Source organism: Oncorhynchus nerka, unplaced genomic scaffold, assembly GCF_034236695.1.
Source record: "Oncorhynchus nerka isolate Pitt River unplaced genomic scaffold, Oner_Uvic_2.0 unplaced_scaffold_3161, whole genome shotgun sequence".
NCBI classification, from domain to species: Eukaryota; Metazoa; Chordata; class Actinopteri; order Salmoniformes; family Salmonidae; genus Oncorhynchus; species Oncorhynchus nerka.
Window position 1 is genome coordinate 6,205 of NW_027038139.1, and position 20,128 is coordinate 26,332.

Below are 20,128 nucleotides of genomic sequence, written 5' to 3' on the forward strand. Positions count from 1 at the left end.
ATGACCTGTTGCTGCTGTCCTGGGTCTGTTGCCCTCAAAACAGCTGGAAAAGCAGAGATAAAACATCATGATACACATCGTAGGAAATCAACAGACATGGCCAAGGTTAAAAACAGACTGAAACTTGAGGTGAGGTTGACATTCATACAGGCAGGTTTATATGAAAACCTCAGCTATATGTTCAACCTCAGACCCCGTCCCGTCCCCCCGCCAGTCCTACCCCTCCCCAAACCCCCCCCACCGGTCCGTCCGTCCTCCCCCAACACCCCCCACCGGTCCGTCCGTCCTCCCCCAACACCCCCCCACCGGTCCGTCCGTCCTCCCCCAACACCCCCCACCGGTCCGTCCCCAACACCCCCCACCGGTCCGTCCGTCCTCCCCAACACCCCCCCCCACCGGTCCGTCCGTCCTCCCCCAACACCCCCCACCGGTCCGTCCGTCCTCCCCACCGGTCCCCGTCCTCCCCCCACCGGTCCCCCTCCCCAACCCCCCCCACCGGTCCGTCCGTCCGTCCTCCCCCAACACCCCCACTCGTCTGTCCATGTGACTCACCAGTGGGCGTGTGATGTCAGTTCCCTGTGTGGAGGACTTGGTTTTACGGGGAGTTGGTCATGCTCAGAGGTAACAGCCCAAACCTGGAGAACAGAGACAGGGTACTGGGTTAAAATACATCTGGACCTGTAGCCTATAGACAGGGTACTGGGCTACTAATGGACTAATGGACCTGGACCTGTAGCCTATAGACAGGGTACTGGGCTATAACACTAATGGACCTGTAGCCTATAGACAGGGTACTGGGCTATAATACTGAATGGACCTGTAGCCTATAGACAGGGTACTGGGCTATAATACTAATGGACCTGTAGCCTATAGACAGGGTACTGGGCTATAATACTAATGGACCTGTAGCCTATAGACAGGGTACTGGGCTATAATACTAATGGACCTGTAGCCTATAGACAGGGTACTGGGCTATAACACTGGACCTGTAGCCTATAGACAGGGTACTGGGCTATAATACTAATGGACCTGTAGCCTATAGACAGGGTACTGGGCTATAATACTAATGGACCTGTAGCCTATAGACAGGGTACTGGGCTATAATACTAATGGACCTGTAGCCTATAGACAGGGTGGACCTGGGCTACTAATACTAATGGACCTGTAGCCTATAGACAGGGTACTGGGCTATAATACTAATGGACCTGTAGCCTATAGACAGGGTACTGGGCTATAATACTAATGGACCTGTAGCCTATAGACAGGGTACTGGGCTATAATACTAATGGACCTGTAGCCTATAGACAGGGTACTGGGCTATAATACTAATGGACCTGTAGCCTATAGACAGGGTACTGGGCTATAATACTAATGGACCTGTAGCCTATAGACAGGGTACTGGGCTATAATACTAATGGACCTGTAGCCTATAGACAGGGTACTGGGCTATAATACTAATGGACCTGTAGCCTATAGACAGGGTACTGGGCTATAATACTAATGGACCTGTAGCCTATAGACTATAGAGGGTACTGGGCTATAATACTAATGGACCTGTAGCCTATAGACAGGGTACTGGGCTATAATACTAATGGACCTGTAGCCTATAGACAGGGTACTGGGCTATAATACTAATGGCTATAATACTAATGGACCTGTAGCCTATAGACAGGGTACTGGGCTATAATACTAATGGACCTGTAGCCTATAGACAGGGTACTGGGCTATAATACTAATGGACCTGTAGCCTATAGACAGGGTACTGGGCTATAATACTAATGGACCTGTAGCCTATAGACAGGGTGGCTATAATACTACTGGGCTATAATACTGGGCTATAATACTAATGGACCTGTAGCCTATAGACAGGGTACTGGGCTATATAATACTGGACCTGTAGCCTATAGACAGGGTACTGGACCTATAATACTAATGGACCTGTAGCCTATAGACAGGGTACTGGGCTATAATACTAATGGACCTGTAGCCTATAGACAGGGTACTGGGCTATAATACTAATGGACATGTAGCCTATAGACAGGGTACTGGGCTATAATACTAATGGACCTGTAGCCTATAGACAGGGTACTGGGCTATAATACTAATGGACCTGTAGCCTACTCATAAGGCATCTCAAGGTAAAAGTGCTGGTCTAGGATCAGGTCCTACCTGTCCATGTAATCTAATAGGACCAGTATTCAGTCATAGAGCTGGTCTAGGATCAGGTCCCCCCTGTCCATGTAATCTAATAGGACCAGTATTCAGTCATAGAGCTGGTCTAGGATCAGGTCCCCCCTGTCCATGTAATCTAATAGGACCAGTATTCAGTCATAGAGCTGGTCTCGGATCAGGTCCCCCTGTCCATGTAATCTAATAGGACCAGTATTCAGTCAATAGAGCTGGTCTCGGATCAGGTCCCCCTGTCCATGTAATCTAATAGGATCAGGATTCAGTCATAGAGCTGGTCTAGGATCAGTTCCCACCTGTCCAGTGATCCAATATCAGAACTTTCTATTAATGAATATGTGTCCTGGTGTGTGTCCTGGTGTGTGTAGTCACCTGATCTGGGTGCTGGTGTGTGTCCTGGTGTGTGTAGTCACCTGATCTGGGTGCTGGTGTGTGTCCTGGTGTGTGTAGTCACCTGATCTGGGTGCTGGTGTGTGTCCTGGTGTGTGTAGTCACCTGATCTGGGTGCTGGTGTGTGTAGTCACCTGATCTGGGTGCTGGTGTGTGTCCTGGTGTGTGTAGTCACCTGATCTGGGTGCTGGTGTGTGTCGTCACCTGATCTGGGTGCTGGTGTCTGTCCTGGTGTGTGTTGTCACCTGATCTGGGTTCTGGTGTGTGTCCTGGTGTGTGTAGTCACCTGATCTGGGTTCTGGTGTGTGTCCTGGTGTGTGTAGTCACCTGATCTGGGTGCTGGCCAGCGGCAGGATGTTGTAGGGTTCCTGAGAGGCCGCGCTGTTACCACGGGAAACAAACTGCTTCTCTGTCCCCGTCAACAACCCCAACAACACCTGGAACCACACAACATTAACACGGTGTTTGGAATGGGGACATTTAAAGAGAATTAAGTCATTAACAGGGTTTGGAATGGGGACATTTAAAGAGAATTAAGTCATTAACAGGGTTTGGAATGGGGACATTTAAAGAGAATTAAGTCATTAACACAGGGCTTTAGCATATTGCTACATTTCCCCTGTGTGTAAATCACACGACTTCCGGTGTTGTGGTTGTAGAGGATGTGAGTTGATCACTAGACTCCATGATTTCCAGTGTTGTGGTTGTAGAGGATGTGAGTTGATCACTAGACTCCCATGATTTCCAGTGTTGAGGATGTGAGTTGATCACTAGACTCCATGATTTCCAGTGATGTGGTTGTAGAGGATGTGAGTTGATCACTAGACTCCATGATTTCCAGTGATGTGGTTGTAGAGGATGTGAGTTGGTCACTAGACTCCATGATTTCCAGTGTTGTGGTTGTAGAGGATGTGAGTTGATGGTCACTAGACTCCATGATTTCCAGTGTTGTGGTTGTACAGGATGTGAGTTGTTGGTCACTAGACTCCATGATTTCCAGTGTTGTGGTTGTAGAGGATGTGAGTTGTTGGTCACTAGACTCCATGATTTCCAGTGTTGTGGTTGTACAGGATGTGAGTTGTTGGTCACTAGACTCCATGATTTCCAGTGTTGTGGTTGTACAGGATGTGAGTTGTTGGTCACTAGACTCCATGATTTCCAGTGTTGTGGTTGTAGAGGATGTGAGTTGATGGTCACTAGACTCCATGATTTCCAGTGTTGTGGTTATACAGGATGTGAGTTGGTCACTAGACTCCATGATTTCCAGTGTTGTGGTTGTAGAGGATGTGAGTTGATCACTAGACTCCATGATTTCCAGTGTTGTGGTTGTACAGGATGTGAGTTGATCACTAGACTCCATGATTTCCAGTGTTGTGGTTGTACAGGATGTGAGTTGATGGTCACTAGACTCCATGATTTCCAGTGTTGTGGTTGTAGAGGATGTGAGTTGATGGTCACTAGACTCCATGATTTCCAGTGTTGTGGTTGAACAGGATGTGAGTTGATGGTCACTAGATTCCATGATTTTCAGTGTTGTGGTTGTAGAGGATGTGAGTTGATGGTCACTAGACTCCATGATTTCCAGTGTTGTGGTTGTAGAGGATGTGAGTTGATGGTCACTAGACTCCATGATTTCCAGTGTTGTGGTTGTAGAGGATGTGAGTTGATGGTCACTAGACTCCATGATTTCCGGTGTTGTGGTTGTAGAGGATGTGAGTTGATGATCACTAGACTCCATGCTGTATGTTATGGATTGTTCTCATATCTGATGACTTGCCGTCAGACTGGAGGATTGTCATTGTATTCTGATTGATCTGTAACACCGTGATCTGTAACGCCGTGATCTGTAACACTGTAATCTGTAACACTGTGATCTGTAACACCGTGATCTGTAACACTGTGATCTGTAACGCCGTGATCTGTAACACCGTAATCTGTAACACTGTAATCTGTAACACTGTAATCTGTAACACTGTGATCTGTAACACCGTGATCTGTAACGCCGTGATCTGTAACACCGTGATCTGTAACACTGATCTGTAACACCGTGATCTGTAACACTGATCTGTAACGCTGTGATCTGTAGCGGCTGTGATCTGTAACGCTGTGATCTGTAGCGCTGTGATCTGTAAAGCTGTGATCTGTAAAGCTGTGATCTGTAACGCTGTGATCTGTGGCGGCTGTGATCTGTAACACTGTGATCTGTAACACTGTGATCTGTAACACTGTGATCTGTAACACTGATCTGTAGCGGCTGTGATCTGTAACACTGTGATCTGTAACACCGTGATCTGTAACACCGTGATCTGTAACACCGTGATCTGTAACACTGTGATCTGTAGCGGCTGTGATCTGTAGCGGCTGTGATCTGTAACGGCTGTGATCTGTAACACTGTGATCTGTAACACTGTGATCTGTAGCGGCTGTGATCTGTAGCGGCTGTGATCTGTAACGGCTGTGATCTGTAACGGCTGTGATCTGTAACACTGTGATCTGTAAAGCTGTGATCTGTAACACTGTGATCTGTAACACTGTGATCTGTAACACTGTGATCTGTAACACTGTGATCTGTAGCGGCTGTGATCTGTAACACTGTGATCTGTAACACTGTGATCTGTAACACTGTGATCTGTAACACTGTGATCTGTAGCGGCTGTGATCTGTAACACTGTGATCTGTAGCGGCTGTGATCTGTAACACTGTGATCTGTAACACTGTGATCTGTAACACTGTGATCTGTAACACTGTGATCTGTAACACTGTGATCTGTAGCGGCTGTGATCTGTAACACTGTGATCTGTAACACTGTGATCTGTAACACTGATCTGTAACACTGTGATCTGTAACACTGTGATCTGTAACACTGTGATCTGTAGCGGCTGTGATCTGTAACACTGTGATCTGTAACACTGTGATCTGTAACACTGTGATCTGTAACACTGTGATCTGTAACGCTGTGATCTGTAACGCTGTGATCTGTAGCGGCTGTGATCTGTAGCGGCTGTGATCTGTAGCGGCTGTGATCTGTAGCGGCTGTGATCTGTAACACTGTGATCTGTAACACTGTGATCTGTAACACTGTGATCTGTAACACTGTGATCTGTAGCGGCTGTGAAATCCTACGAGCCTCTCAGCCGGTGTTTACAGAACATTTGGTGCTGTGTCATTATGATATAACAGCCTTCTCAGAGAAGAGGCCGAAGTTGGACATTTTCTCCGTTACTATCAACCATTTCTCTCTTCTTTTTGTTTTGTTTTGTTGACCTGGAAAATCCCTTTTAAATGTTATTACAACATTATCACAATGTTCGCACAACAACCTTAACGCAACCAAAACACCACAATCGTACAATATAAACACCCCACATAAATGATCACAACGTCAATACAACGTCAATACAACATCTGAATCCCCAACAGCACCTCTGAGAGAGCTACAAATTGTGACCAAAGTTACTGAACGATCAATACACAGTGGATAACCCAGGCTAACCCATAATAACACAGGATAACCCAGGCTAACCCAGGCTAACCCATAATAACACAGGATAACCCAGGCTAACCCATAATAACACAGGCTAACCCATAATAACACAGGATAACCCAGGCTAACCCATAATAACACAGGATAACCCAGGCTAACCCATAATAACACAGGATAACCCAGGCTAACCCATAATAACACAGGCTAACCCATAATAACACAGGCTAACCCATTAATAACACAGGATAACCCAGGCTAACCCATAATAACACAGGATAACCCAGACTAACCCATAATAACACAGGATAACCCAGGCTAACCCATAATAACACAGGATAACCCAGGCTAACCCATAATAACACAGGCTAACCCATAATAACACAGGATAACCCATGCTAACCCATAATAACACAGGATAACCCAGGCTAACCCATAATAACACAGGCTAACCCAGGCTAACCCATAATAACACAGGATAACCCAGGATAACCCAGGCTAACCCATAATAACCCAGGCTAACCCAGAATAACACAGGGTAAATAAGAATAACCCAGGACAACCCAGGGTAAATCAGAATAACCCAGGACAACCCAGGGTAAATCAGAATAACCCAGGGTAACCCAGGATAACCCAGGGTAAATCAGAATAACCCAGGACAACCCAGGGTAAATCAGAATAACCCAGGATAACCCAGGGTAAATCAGAATAACCCAGGATAACCCAGGGTAAATCAGAATAACCCAGGACAACCCAGGGTAAATCAGAATAACCCAGGGTAACCTAGGATAACCCAGGGTAAATCAGAATAACCCAGGATAACCCAGGACAACCCAGGGTAAATCAGAATAACCCAGGGTAACCCAGGATAACCCAGGGTAAATCAGAATAACCCAGGATAACCCAGGCTAAATCAGAATAACCCAGGGTAACCCAGGATAACCCAGGGTAAATCAGAATAACCCAGGACAACCCAGGGTAAATCAGAATAACCCAGGATAACCCAGGGTAAATCAGAATAACCCAGGATAACCCAGGGTAAATCAGAATAACCCAGGACAACCCAGGGTAAATCAGAATAACCCAGGGTAACCTAGGATAACCCAGGGTAAATCAGAATAACCCAGGATAACCCAGGACAACCCAGGGTAAATCAGAATAACCCAGGGTAACCCAGGATAACCCAGGGTAAATCAGAATAACCCAGGATAACCCAGGCTAAATCAGAATAACACAGGGTAACCCGGGATAACCCGGCACTACACTGACGATCATGATTTATTTTAGTCTCCTATCACGTTAGTAGCGTCAGGGGGCGGGGCCATTCGTACCGAACTCCTCTGTGATAGGCGGTTGAGGTTGCTGTTGAATGGCGGCATGAACACATCCAGGTCAAAGGGATCAATGTAGCTCTCCAGCGAATCACACACCTGCTGAACCCTGTAACATACAGAGAGACCAGGATGTTACTGAACCCTGTAACATACAGAGAGACCAGGATGTTACTGAACCCTGTAACATACAGAGAGACCAGGATGTTACTGAACCCTGTAACATACAGAGAGACCAGGATGTTACTGAACCCTGTAACACACAGAGAGACCAGGATGTTACTGAACCCTGTAACATACAGAGAGACCAGGATGTTACTGAACCCTGTAACACACAGAGAGACCAGGATGTTACTGAACCCTGTAACATACAGAGAGACCAGGATGTTACTGAACCCTGTAACACACAGAGACCAGGATGTTACTGAACCCTGTAACATACAGAGAGACCAGGATGTTACTGAACCCTGTAACACACAGAGAGACCAGGATGTTACTGAACCATGTAACATACAGAGAGACCAGGATGTTACTGAACCCTGTAACACACAGAGACCAGGATGTTACTGAACCCTGTAACATACAGAGAGACCAGGATGTTACTGAACCCTGTAACACACAGAGACCAGGATGTTACTGAACCCTGTAACATACAGAGAGACCAGGATGTTACTGAACCCTGTAACACACAGAGACCAGGTGTGTGTGTGTGTGTGTACCTGGGGTCTTGTTGAGAGCGGAAGCCCCTGCCATCCTCTAGTTTGGTACCCAGGGTAGCAGTGAGATATCTCAGGTCAAATAACAGCTGTAGAGACCTGTTCTGAGTCATAGGGAACGGACAGTCCTGGAGAGAGAGGGGGGATGTTCATCTCTTTAGGATGACAACTCATTTCATTGTCCAGGTGTGCTCTATGATTACAGTGTCAGCCCTGTGTGTTACCTTGTCCTGCGCTGTGTGTGTGTTTGTGTGTGTTACCTTGTCCTGCGCTGTGTGTGTGTGTTACCTTGTCCTGCTCTGTGTGTCTGTGTTACCTTGTCCTGCTCTGTGTGTCTGTGTTACCTTGTCCTGCTCTGTGTGTGTGTGTTACCTTGTCCTGCTCTGTGTGTGTGTGTGTGTGTTACCTTGTCCTGAGCTGTGTGTGTGTGTGTTACCTTGTCCTGAGCTGTGTGTGTGTGTGTTACCTTGTCCTGTGCTGTGTGTGTTACCTTGTCCTGCGCTGTGTGTGTTACCTTGTCCTGCTCTGTGTGTGTGTGTTACCTTGTCCTGCTCTGTGTGTGTGTGTTACCTTGTCCTGCTCTGTGTGTGTGTGTTACCTTGTCCTGCTCTGTGTGTGTGTGTTACCTTGTCCTGCTCTGTGTGTGTGTGTTACCTTGTCCTGCTCTGTGTGTGTGTGTTACCTTGTCCTGCTCTGTGTGTGTGTGTTACCTTGTCCTGCTCTGTGTGTGTGTTACCTTGTCCTGCTCTGTGTGTGTGTGTTACCTTGTCCTGCTCTGTGTGTGTTACCTTGTCCTGCTCTGTGTGTGTGTGTTACCTTGTCCTGCTCTGTGTGTGTGTGTGTGTTACCTTGTCCTGAGCTGTGTGTGTTACCTTGTCCTGAGCTGTGTGTGTGTGTTACCTTGTCCTACGCTGTGTGTGTGTGTGTTACCTTGTCCTGAGCTGTGTGTGTGTGTGTTACCTTGTCCTGCGCTGTGTGTGTGTGTGTGTTACCTTGTCCTGCGCTGTGTGTGTGTGTTACCTTGTCCTGCGCTGTGTGTGTGTGTGTGTTACCTTGTCCTGCGCTGTGTGTGTGTGTGTGTTACCTTGTCCTGCGCTGTGTGTGTGTGTGTTACCTTGTCCTGCGCTGTGTGTGTGTGTGTGTTACCTTGTCCTGCGCTGTGTGTGTGTGTTACCTTGTCCTGCGCTGTGTGTGTTACCTTGTCCTGCGCTGTGTGTGTGTGTTACCTTGTCCTGCGCTGTGTGTGTGTGTTACCTTGTCCTGCGCTGTGTGTGTGTGTTACCTTGTCCTGCGCTGTGTGTGTGTGTTACCTTGTCCTGCGCTGTGTGTGTGTGTTACCTTGTCCTGCGCTGTGTGTGTGTTACCTTGTCCTGCTCTGTGTGTGTGTGTGTTACCTTGTCCTGCGCTGTGTGTGTGTGTGTTACCTTGTCCTGCTCTGTGTGTGTGTGTGTGTGTGTTACCTTGTCCTGCTCTGTGTGTGTGTGTGTGTGTGTTACCTTGTCCTGCGCTGTGTGTGTGTGTGTTACCTTGTCCTGCTCTGTGTGTGTGTGTGTTACCTTGTCCTGCGCTGTGTGTGTGTGTGTTACCTTGTCCTGCTCTGTGTGTGTGTGTGTGTGTGTGTGTTACCTTCTCCTGCTCTGTGTGTGTGTGTGTGTGTTACCTTGTCCTGCGCTGTGTGTGTGTGTGTTACCTTGTCCTGCGCTGTGTGTGTGTGTGTGACCTTGTCCTGCGCTGTGTGTGTGTGTGTTACCTTGTCCTGCGCTGTGTGTGTGTGTTACCTTGTCCTGCGCTGTGTGTGTGTGTGTTACCTTGTCCTGCGCTGTGTGTGTGTGTGTTACCTTGTCCTGCTCTGTGTGTGTGTGTGTTACCTTGTCCTGCTCTGTGTGTGTGTGTTACCTTGTCCTGCTCTGTGTGTGTGTGTTACCTTGTCCTGCTCTGTGTGTGTGTGTTACCTTGTCCTGCTCTGTGTGTGTGTGTTACCTTGTCCTGCTCTGTGTGTGTGTGTTACCTTGTCCTGCTCTGTGTGTGTGTGTGTTACCTTGTCCTGCTCTGTGTGTGTTACCTTGTCCTGCTCTGTGTGTGTGTGTTACCTTGTCCTGCTCTGTGTGTGTGTGTGTTACCTTGTCCTGAGCTGTGTGTGTGTGTGTTACCTTGTCCTGAGCTGTGTGTGTGTGTGTTACCTTGTCCTGCGCTGTGTGTGTGTGTGTGTTACCTTGTCCTGCGCTGTGTGTGTTACCTTGTCCTGCGCTGTGTGTGTGTGTGTTACCTTGTCCTGCGCTGTGTGTGTTACCTTGTCCTGCGCTGTGTGTGTGTGTTACCTTGTCCTGCGCTGTGTGTGTGTGTTACCTTGTCCTGCACTGTGTGTGTGTGTTACCTTGTCCTGCGCTGTGTGTGTGTGTTACCTTGTCCTGCGCTGTGTGTGTGTGTTACCTTGTCCTGCGCTGTGTGTGTGTGTTACCTTGTCCTGCGCTGTGTGTGTGTTACCTTGTCCTGCTCTGTGTGTGTGTGTTACCTTGTCCTGCGCTGTGTGTGTGTGTTACCTTGTCCTGCTCTGTGTGTGTGTGTGTGTGTTACCTTGTCCTGCTCTGTGTGTGTGTGTGTGTGTGTGTTACCTTGTCCTGCGCTGTGTGTGTGTGTGTGACCTTGTCCTGCGCTGTGTGTGTGTGTGTTACCTTGTCCTGCGCTGTGTGTGTGTGTGTTACCTTGTCCTGCGCTGTGTGTGTGTGTTACCTTGTCCTGCGCTGTGTGTGTGTGTGTTACCTTGTCCTGCGCTGTGTGTGTTACCTTGTCCTGCTCTGTGTGTGTGTGTTACCTTGTCCTGCTCTGTGTGTGTGTGTGTTACCTTGTCCTGCTCTGTGTGTGTGTGTTACCTTGTCCTGCGCGCTGTGTGTGTGTGTTACCTTGTCCTGCGCTGTGTGTGTGTGTGTTACCTTGTCCTGCGCTGTGTGTGTGTGTGTTACCTTGTCCTGCGCTGTGTGTGTGTGTGTGTGTGTTACCTTGTCCTGCGCTGTGTGTGTGTGTGTGTGTTACCTTGTCCTGCGCTGTGTGTGTGTGTGTTACCTTGTCCTGCGCTGTGTGTGTGTGTGTTACCTTGTCCTGCGCTGTGTGTGTTACCTTGTCCTGCACTGTGTGTGTGTGTTACCTTGTCCTGCGCTGTGTGTGTGTTACCTTGTCCTGCGCTGTGTGTGTTACCTTGTCCTGCTCTGTGTGTGTGTGTGTGTGTTACCTTGTCCTGCTCTGTGTGTGTGTGTGTGTGTTACCTTGTCCTGCGCTGTGTGTGTGTGTTACCTTGTCCTGCGCTGTGTGTGTGTGTGTTACCTTGTCCTGCGCTCTGTGTGTGTGTTACCTTGTCCTGCGCTGTGTGTGTGTTACCTTGTCCTGCGCTGTGTGTGTGTTACCTTGTCCTGCGCTGTGTGTGTGTGTGTGTTACCTTGTCCTGCGCTGTGTGTGTGTTACCTTGTCCTGCGCTGTGTGTGTGTGTTACCTTGTCCTGCGCTGTGTGTGTGTGTTACCTTGTCCTGCGCTGTGTGTGTGTGTGTTACCTTGTCCTGTGCTGTGTGTGTGTTACCTTGTCCTGTGCTGTGTGTGTGTTACCTTGTCCTGTGCTGTGTGTGTGTGTTACCTTGTCCTGCGCTGTGTGTGTGTGTTACCTTGTCCTGCGCTGTGTGTGTGTGTTACCTTGTCCTGTGCTGTGTGTGTGTGTGTGTTACCTTGTCCTGCGCTGTGTGTGTGTTACCTTGTCCTGTGCTGTGTGTGTGTGTGTGTTACCTTGTCCTGTGCTGTGTGTGTGTGTGTGTGTGTGTTACCTTGTCCTGCGCTGTGTGTGTGTGTTACCTTGTCCTGCGCTGTGTGTGTGTGTTACCTTGTCCTGCGCTGTGTGTGTGTGTTACCTTGTCCTGCGCTGTGTGTGTGTGTTACCTTGTCCTGCGCTGTGTGTGTGTGTTACCTTGTCCTGCGCTGTGTGTGTGTTACCTTGTCCTGTGCTGTGTGTGTGTTACCTTGTCCTGTGCTGTGTGTGTGTGTGTGTTACCTTGTCCTGTGCTGTGTGTGTGTGTGTGTTACCTTGTCCTGTGCTGTGTGTGTGTGTGTGTTACCTTGTCCTGTGCTGTGTGTGTGTGTGTGTTACCTTGTCCTGTGCTGTGTGTGTGTGTGTGTTACCATGTCCTGCGCTGTGTGTGTGTTACCTTGTCCTGTGCTGTGCTGTGTGTGTGTTACCTTGTCCTGCACTGTGTGTGTGTGTTACCATGTCCTGCGCTGTGTGTGTGTTACCTTGTCCTGCTCTGTGTGTGTGTGTGTTACCCTGTTCTGCGCTGTGTGTGTGTTACCTTGTCCTGCGCTGTGTGTGTGTGTGTGTTACCTTGTCCTGCGCTGTGTGTGTGTGTTACCTTGTCCTGCGCTGTGTGTGTGTTACCTTGTCCTGCGCTGTGTGTGTGTGTTACCTTGTCCTGCTCTGTGTGTGTGTGTGTTACCTTGTCCTGCTCTGTGTGTGTGTGTGTGTGTTACCTTGTCCTGCTCTGTGTGTGTGTGTGTGTGTTACCTTGTCCTGCTCTGTGTGTGTGTGTGTGTGTTACCTTGTCCTGCTCTGTGTGTGTGTGTTACCTTGTCCTGCGCTGTGTGTGTGTGTGTTACCTTGTCCTGCGCTGTGTGTGTGTTACCTTGTCCTGCGCTGTGTGTGTTACCTTGTCCTGCGCTGTGTGTGTGTGTGTTACCTTGTCCTGCTGTGTGTGTGTGTTACCTTGTCCTGCTCTGTGTGTGTGTGTGTTACTTCTCCTGTGCTGTTACCTTGTCCTGCTCTGTGTGTGTGTGTTACCTTGTCCTGCTCTGTGTGTGTGTGTGTTACCTTGTCCTGCTCTGTGTGTGTTACCTTGTCCTGCTCTGTGTGTGTGTGTTACCTTGTCCTGAGCTGTGTGTGTGTGTGTTACCTTGTCCTGCGCTGTGTGTGTGTGTGTGTTACCTTGTCCTGCGCTGTGTGTGTGTGTGTTACCTTGTCCTGCGCTGTGTGTGTGTGTGTTACCTTGTCCTGCGCTGTGTGTGTGTGTGTTACCTTGTCCTGCGCTGTGTGTGTGTGTGTTACCTTGTCCTGCGCTGTGTGTGTTACCTTGTCCTGCGCTGTGTGTGTGTGTTACCTTGTCCTGCGCTGTGTGTGTGTGTTACCTTGTCCTGCACTGTGTGTGTGTGTTACCTGTGTCCCTGTCCGCTGTGTGTGTGTGTTACCTTGTCCTGCGCTGTGTGTGTGTTACCTTGTCCTGCTCTGTGTGTGTGTGTTACCTTGTCCTGCGCTGTGTGTGTGTGTTACCTTGTCCTGCTCTGTGTGTGTGTGTGTGTGTTACCTTGTCTGTGTGTGTGTGTGTGTGTGTGTGTGTGTTACCTTGTCCTGCGCTGTGTGTGTGTGTGACCTTGTCCTGCTGTGTGTGTGTGTGTTACCTTGTCCTGCGCTGTGTGTGTGTGTGTTACCTTGTCCTGCGCTGTGTGTGTGTGTTACCTTGTCCTGCGCTGTGTGTGTGTGTGTTACCTTGTCCTGCGCTGTGTGTGTTACCTTGTCCTGCTGTGTGTGTGTTCTTGTCCTGCTCTGTGTGTGTGTGTTACCTTGTCCTGCTCTGTGTGTGTGTGTGTTACCTTGTCCTGCTCTGTGTGTGTGTATTTACCTTGTCCTGCGCGCTGTGTGTGTGTGTTACCTTGTCCTGCGCTGTGTGTGTGTGTTACCTTGTCCTGCGCTGTGTGTGTGTGTGTTACCTTGTCCTGCGCTGTGTGTGTGTGTGTGTGTGTTACCTTGTCCTGCGCTGTGTGTGTGTGTGTGTTACCTTGTCCTGCTGTGTGTGTGTGTATTTACCTTGTCCTGCGCTGTGTGTGTGTGTGTTACCTTGTCCTGCGCTGTGTGTGTTACCTTGTCCTGCACTGTGTGTGTGTGTTACCTTGTCCTGCGCTGTGTGTGTGTTACCTTGTCCTGCGCTGTGTGTGTTACCTTGTCCTGCTCTGTGTGTGTGTGTGTGTGTTACCTTGTCCTGCTCTGTGTGTGTGTGTGTGTGTGTTACCTTGTCCTGCGCTGTGTGTGTGTGTTACCTTGTCCTGCGCTGTGTGTGTGTGTGTTACCTTGTCCTGCGCTGTGTGTGTGTGTTACCTTGTCCTGCGCTGTGTGTGTGTTACCTTGTCCTGCGCTGTGTGTGTGTTACCTTGTCCTGCGCCCTGCGCTGTGTGTGTGTGTTACCTTGTCCTGCGCTGTGTGTGTGTTACCTTGTCCTGCGCTGTGTGTGTGTGTTACCTTGTCTGTGCTGTGTGTGTGTTACCTTGTCCTGTGTGTGTGTGTTACCTTGTCCTGTGTGTGTGTTACCTTGTCCTGCGTGTGTGTGTGTGTTACCTTGTCCTGCGCTGTGTGTGTGTGTTACCTTGTCCTGTGCTGTGTGTGTGTGTTACCTTGTCCTGTGCTGCTGTGTGTGTGTGTGTTACCTTGTCCTGCGCTGTGTGTGTGTGTTACCTTGTCCTCCTGTGTGTGTGTTACCTTGTCCTGTGTGTGTGTGTTACCTTGTCCTGTGCTGTGTGTGTGTGTGTGTGTGTTACCTTGTCCTGCGCTGTGTGTGTGTTACCTTGTCCTGCGCTGTGTGTGTGTGTTACCTTGTCCTGCGCTGTGTGTGTGTGTTACCTTGTCCTGCGCTGTGTGTGTTACCTTGTCCTGTGCTGTGTGTGTGTTACCTTGTCCTGTGCTGTGTGTGTGTGTACCTTGTCCTGTGCTGTGTGTGTGTGTGTGTTACCTTGTCCTGTGCTGTGTGTGTGTGTGTTACCTTGTCCTGTGCTGTGTGTGTGTGTGTGTTACCTTGTCCTGTGCTGTGTGTGTGTGTGTGTTACCATGTCATGCGCTGTGTGTGTGTTACCTTGTCTGTGCTGTGTGTGTTACCTTGTCCTGCACTGTGTGTGTGTTACCATGTCCTGCGCTGTGTGTGTGTTACCTTGTCCTGCTCTGTGTGTGTGTGTGTTACCCTGTTCTGCGCTTGTCCTGCGCCTGTGTGTGTGTGTGTTACCTTGTCCTGCGCTGTGTGTGTGTTAATTGTCCTGCGTGTGTGTGTGTTACCTGTCCTGCGCTGTGTGTGTGTGTTACCTTGTCCTGCTCTGTGTGTGTGTGTGTTACCTTGTCCTGCTCTGTGTGTGTGTGTGTGTGTTACCTTGTCCTGCTCTGTGTGTGTGTGTGTGTGTGTTACCTGTCCTGCTCTGTGTGTGTGTGTTACCTTGTCCTGCGCTGTGTGTGTGTGTGTGTGTTACCTTGTCCTTGCGCTGTGTGTGTGTTACCTTGTCCTTGCGCTGTGTGTGTTACCTTGTCCTGCGCTGTGTGTGTGTGTGTTACCTTGTCCTGCGCTGTGTGTGTGTGTTACCTTGTCCTGCGCTGTGTGTGTTACCTTCTCCTGTGCTGTGTGTGTGTTACCTTGTCCTGCGCGCTGTGTGTGTGTGTTACCTTGTCCTGCGCGCTGTGTGTGTGTGTTACCTTGTCCTGCGCTGTGTGTGTGTGTTACCTTGTCCTGCGCTGTGTGTGTGTGTTACCTTGTCCTGCGCTGTGTGTGTGTGTTACCTTGTCCTGCGCTGTGTGTGTGTTACCTTGTCCTGCGCTGTGTGTTTACCTTGTCCTGCGCTGTGTGTGTGTGTTACCTTGTCCTGCTCTGTGTGTGTGTGTGTTACCTTGTCCTGCGCTGTGTGTGTGTTACCTTGTCCTGTGCTGTGTGTGTGTGTGTGTTACCTTGTCCTGTGCTGTGTGTGTGTGTGTGTGTGTGTTACCTTGTCCTGCGCTGTGTGTGTGTGTTACCTTGTCCTGCGCTGTGTGTGTGTGTTACCTTGTCCTGCGCTGTGTGTGTGTGTGTGTTACCTTGTCCTGCGCTGTGTGTGTGTTACCTTGTCCTGCGCTGTGTGTGTGTGTTACCTTGTCCTGCGCTGTGTGTGTGTGTTACCTTGTCCTGCGCTGTGTGTGTGTGTTACCTTGTCCTGTGCTGTGTGTGTGTTACCTTGTCCTGTGCTGTGTGTGTGTGTTACCTTGTCCTGCGCTGTGTGTGTGTGTTACCTTGTCCTGCGCTGTGTGTGTGTGTTACCTTGTCCTGTGCTGTGTGTGTGTGTGTGTTACCTTGTCCTGCGCTGTGTGTGTGTGTTACCTTGTCCTGCGCTGTGTGTGTGTTACCTTGTCCTGTGCTGTGTGTGTGTGTGTGTTACCTTGTCCTGTGCTGTGTGTGTGTGTGTGTGTTACCTTGTCCTGCGCTGTGTGTGTGTGTTACCTTGTCCTGCGCTGTGTGTGTGTGTTACCTTGTCCTGCGCTGTGTGTGTGTTACCTTGTCCTGTGCTGTGTGTGTGTTACCTTGTCCTGTGCTGTGTGTGTGTGTGTGTTACCTTGTCCTGTGCTGTGTGTGTGTGTGTGTTACCATGTCCTGCGCTGTGTGTGTGTTACCTTGTCCTGTGCTGTGTGTGTGTGTGTGTGTGTTACCTTGTCCTGCACTGTGTGTGTGTGTTACCATGTCCTGCGCTGTGTGTGTGTGTTACCTTGTCCTGCTCTGTGTGTGTGTGTGTGTGTTACCCTGTTCTGCGCTGTGTGTGTGTGTGTGTGTTACCTTGTCCTGCGCTGTGTGTGTTACCTTGTCCTGCGCTGTGTGTGTGTGTTACCTTGTCCTGCGCTGTGTGTGTGTGTTACCTTGTCCTGCTCTGTGTGTGTGTGTGTTACCTTGTCCTGCTCTGTGTGTGTGTGTGTGTTTACCTTGTCCCTGCTCTGTGTGTGTGTGTGTGTGTGTGTTACCTTGTCCTGCTCTGTGTGTGTGTGTTACCTTGTCCTGCGCTGTGTGTGTGTGTGTGTGTGTTACCTTGTCCTGCGCTGTGTGTGTTACCTTGTCCTGCGCTGTGTGTGCCACCTTGTCCTGCGCTGTGTGTGTGTGTGTTACCTTGTCCCAGCTGTGTGTGTGTGTGTTACCTTGTCCTGCGCGCTGTGTGTGTTACCTTGTCCTGCGCTGTGTGTTACCTTCTCCTGTGCTGTGTGTGTTACCTTGTCCTGCGCGCTGTGTGTGTGTGTTACCTTGTCCTGCGCTGTGTGTGTGTGTTACCTGTCCTGCGCTGTGTGTGTGTTACCTTGTCCTGCGCTGTGTGTGTGTGTTACCTTGTCCTGCGCTGTGTGTGTGTTACCTTGTCCTGCGCTGTGTGTGTTACCTTGTCCTGCGCTGTGTGTGTGTGTGTTACCTTGTCCTGTGTGTGTGTGTGTGTTACCTTGTCCTGTGTGTGTGTGTGTTACCTTGTCCTGCGTGTGTGTGTGTTTAACTTGTCCTGGTGTGTGTGTGTGTTACCTTGTCCTGCGTGTGTGTGTGTGTTACCTTGTCCTGCGCTGTGTGTGTTACCTTGTCCTGCGCTGTGTGTGTGAGTGTATGTGTTACCTTGTCCTGCACTGTGTGTGTGTTACCTTGTCCTGCGCTGTGTGTGTGTTACCTTGTCCTGCGCTGTGTGTATGAGGTTCTGGTGCTGGTGCAGCACCAGGTCCATGCAGCCTTGTAGTAATTCCTGTAGGGTGGGGCCGGGCACAGCATGACCCCCTACACCATTCACCTCCAGACACAGGTGGAACAGCAGAGACTGGACAAACCACGACGGCTATGGGGGGAGAGAGAGAGAGAGAGAGAGGGGGAGGAAGACAGAGAGAGGGGGAGTGAGAGAGAGAGAGAGAGAGGAAGACCGAGAGAGAGGGGGAGTGAGAGAGAGAGGGGGGAGTGAGAGAGAGGGGGGGAGTGAGAGAGAGAGAGGGGGGTGAGGAGAGAGAGAGAGGGGAGAGAGAGAGAGAGAGGGGGAGGAGTGAGAGAGAGAGAGGGGGAGTGAGAGAGAGAGGGGGAGTGAGAGAGAGAGAGGGAGAGAGAGAGAGAGGGGGAGTGAGAGAGAGAGAGGGGGAGGAGAGAGAGAGAGGGGGAGGAGAGAGAGAGGGGAGTGAGAGAGAGAGTGGGGGAGTGAGACAGAGGGAGGGAGAGGGAGAGATAATATTGCAGCATCTCAGTGTTAATTTTTCTATTTGAAAATCCTTTCTCCTGTCTGTGAGACACTACTGGTCAGGTCCTGCTGAGCTGGTGATGATGTCATAACATCACTCTTACCTGGACAGGAAGTCTTGATCTTGGAGGTGACGCTGCTCCCTGACTCGCCTCTTCCTGATCTCAGCTCCTCCCAGTTGGTGGCGTTGCTAGGATAGTCTCCGGCAGACTCTGGGCGTGCAGCGAGGTCGGGAACCGACCCACCAGCGCCTTGGGGGAGAGAGAGAGGAGGGAGAGGGGAGACCAGGGGTAAGGTAATAAAAGACATGACAACAAAGGAAGGATGGCTCGGCCTAAATAGACTGAGTTGTGATTTCATTTCAAACTGATTGTTGAAGTTTGTCTGACATTCTTAGACAACAAAACTCTGTTTGTATCAAGCCTCCCAGAGAGCTGGTCTAGGATCAGGTCCCCTGTCCATGTAATCTAATAGGACCAGTATTCAGAGTCATAGAGCTGGTCCAGGATCAGGTCCCCCTGTCCATGTAATCTAATAGGACCAGTATTCAGTCATAGAGCTGGTCTAGGATCAGGTCCCCTGTCCATGTAATCTAATAGGACCAGTATTCAGTCATAGAGCTGGTCTAGATCAGGTCCCCTGTCCATGTAATCTAATAGACCAGTATTCAGTCATAGAGCTGGTCTAGGATCAGGAACCCCTGTCCATGTAATCTAATAGGACCAGTATTCAGTCATAGAGCTGGTCCAGGATCAGGTCCCCCTGTCCATGTAATCTAATAGGACCAGTATTCAGTCATAGAGCTGGTCTAGATCAGGTCCCCTGTCCATGTAATCTAATAGGACCAGTATTCAGAGTCATAGAGCTGGTCTAGGATCAGGTCCCCTGTCCATGTAATCTAATAGGACCAGTATTCAGTCATAGAGCTGGTCTAGGATCAGGTCCCCCTGTCCATGTAATCTAATAGGACCAGTATTCAGTCATAGAGCTGGTCTAGGATCAGGTCCCCTGTCCATGTAATCTAATAGGACCAGTATTCAGTCATAGAACTGGTCTAAGATCAGGTCCCCTGTCCATGTAATCTAAATTCAGAGTCATAGACCGGAAGTCCCCCTGTCCATGTAATCAATAGGACCAGGTATTCATAAGCTGGTCTAGGATCAGGTCCTGTCCATGTAATCTAATAGGACCAGTATTCATTCATAGAACTGGTCTAGGATCAGCCCCCTTTCCAAATTTGAATCGGATCCTAGAGCCGCACTCCAACTCTGAGATGTTTAAACAGCCCCAGAAAATGTCTGACAAACTTTGATTTAGTGGTGAACTATCCCTCCAAGTAACCCCTCACCTAGAGAGGGCGGAGCTAATCAGTGAACTATCCTCCAAGCAACCTCCTTTTAGAGGGCGGTGGTGAACTGTCACTCCAAGTAACCCCTCCTTAGAAGTGGGCTAGTGGTGCATCTCCCGGCCTTTCACCTTAGAGAGGGCGGAGCTAGTGGTGAACTATCCTCCAACCCCCTCACCTTAGGAGAGGGCGGAGCTAGTGGTGAACTATCCTCCAAGTAACCCCTCACCTTAGAGGAGGGCGGGCTAGTGGTGAACTATCCTCCAAGTAACCCCTCACCTTAGAGAGGGCGGAGCTAGTGGTGAACTATCCTCCAAGTAACCCCCTCACCTTTAGAGAGGGCGGGAGCTAGTGGTGAACTATCCTCCAGTAACCTCACCTTAGAGAGGGCGGGCTAGTGGTGAACTATCCACTCCAAGTAACCCCTCACCTTAGAGAGGCGGAGCTAGTGGTGAACTATCCCTCCAAGCAACCCCCTCACCTTAGAGAGGGCGGAGCTAGTGGTGAACTATCCCTCCAAGTAACCCCTCACCTTAGAGAGGGCGGAGCTAGTGGTGAACTATCCCTCCAAGTAACCCCCTCACCTTAGAGAGGGCGGAGCTAGTGGTGAACTATCCTCCAAGTAACCCCTCACCTTAGAGAGGCGGAGCTAGTGGTGAACTATCCCTCCAAGTAACCCCCTCACCTTAGAGAG

At 49.7% G+C, this 20,128-nt stretch overlaps 1 protein-coding gene across 1 annotated transcript; it reads right to left on the minus strand.

Annotated features, from left to right (window-relative positions):
- Positions 1-552: 552 nt before the first annotated feature.
- Positions 553-18,233, minus strand: LOC135566834 (conserved oligomeric Golgi complex subunit 1-like). The gene is made up of 6 exons (XM_065014436.1): positions 18,194-18,233; positions 17,541-17,702; positions 8,109-8,233; positions 7,390-7,498; positions 2,905-3,014; positions 553-635 (listed from the first exon to the last, which is right to left on the minus strand). Exons 2-6 carry the CDS (start codon positions 17,592-17,594, stop codon positions 596-598), a joined length of 438 nt encoding a protein of 145 aa, XP_064870508.1. The 5' UTR covers positions 17,595-17,702; positions 18,194-18,233; the 3' UTR covers positions 553-595.
- Positions 18,234-20,128: the final 1,895 nt, after the last annotated feature.

Coding starts and splice junctions, on each gene's coding strand:
- LOC135566834 (XM_065014436.1), bottom strand. CDS start 17,594: ATGGACCTGGTGCTGCACCAGCACCAGAACCTCATACACACAGCGCAG. Junction 3,015..7,389: donor GCCTATCACAGAGGAGTTCG/GTACGAATGGCC, acceptor GTGTGGTTCCAG/GTGTTGTTGGGGTTGTTGAC. Junction 636..2,904: donor CTGGCCAGCACCCAGATCAG/GTGACTACACAC, acceptor TCTGTTCTCCAG/GTTTGGGCTGTTACCTCTGA.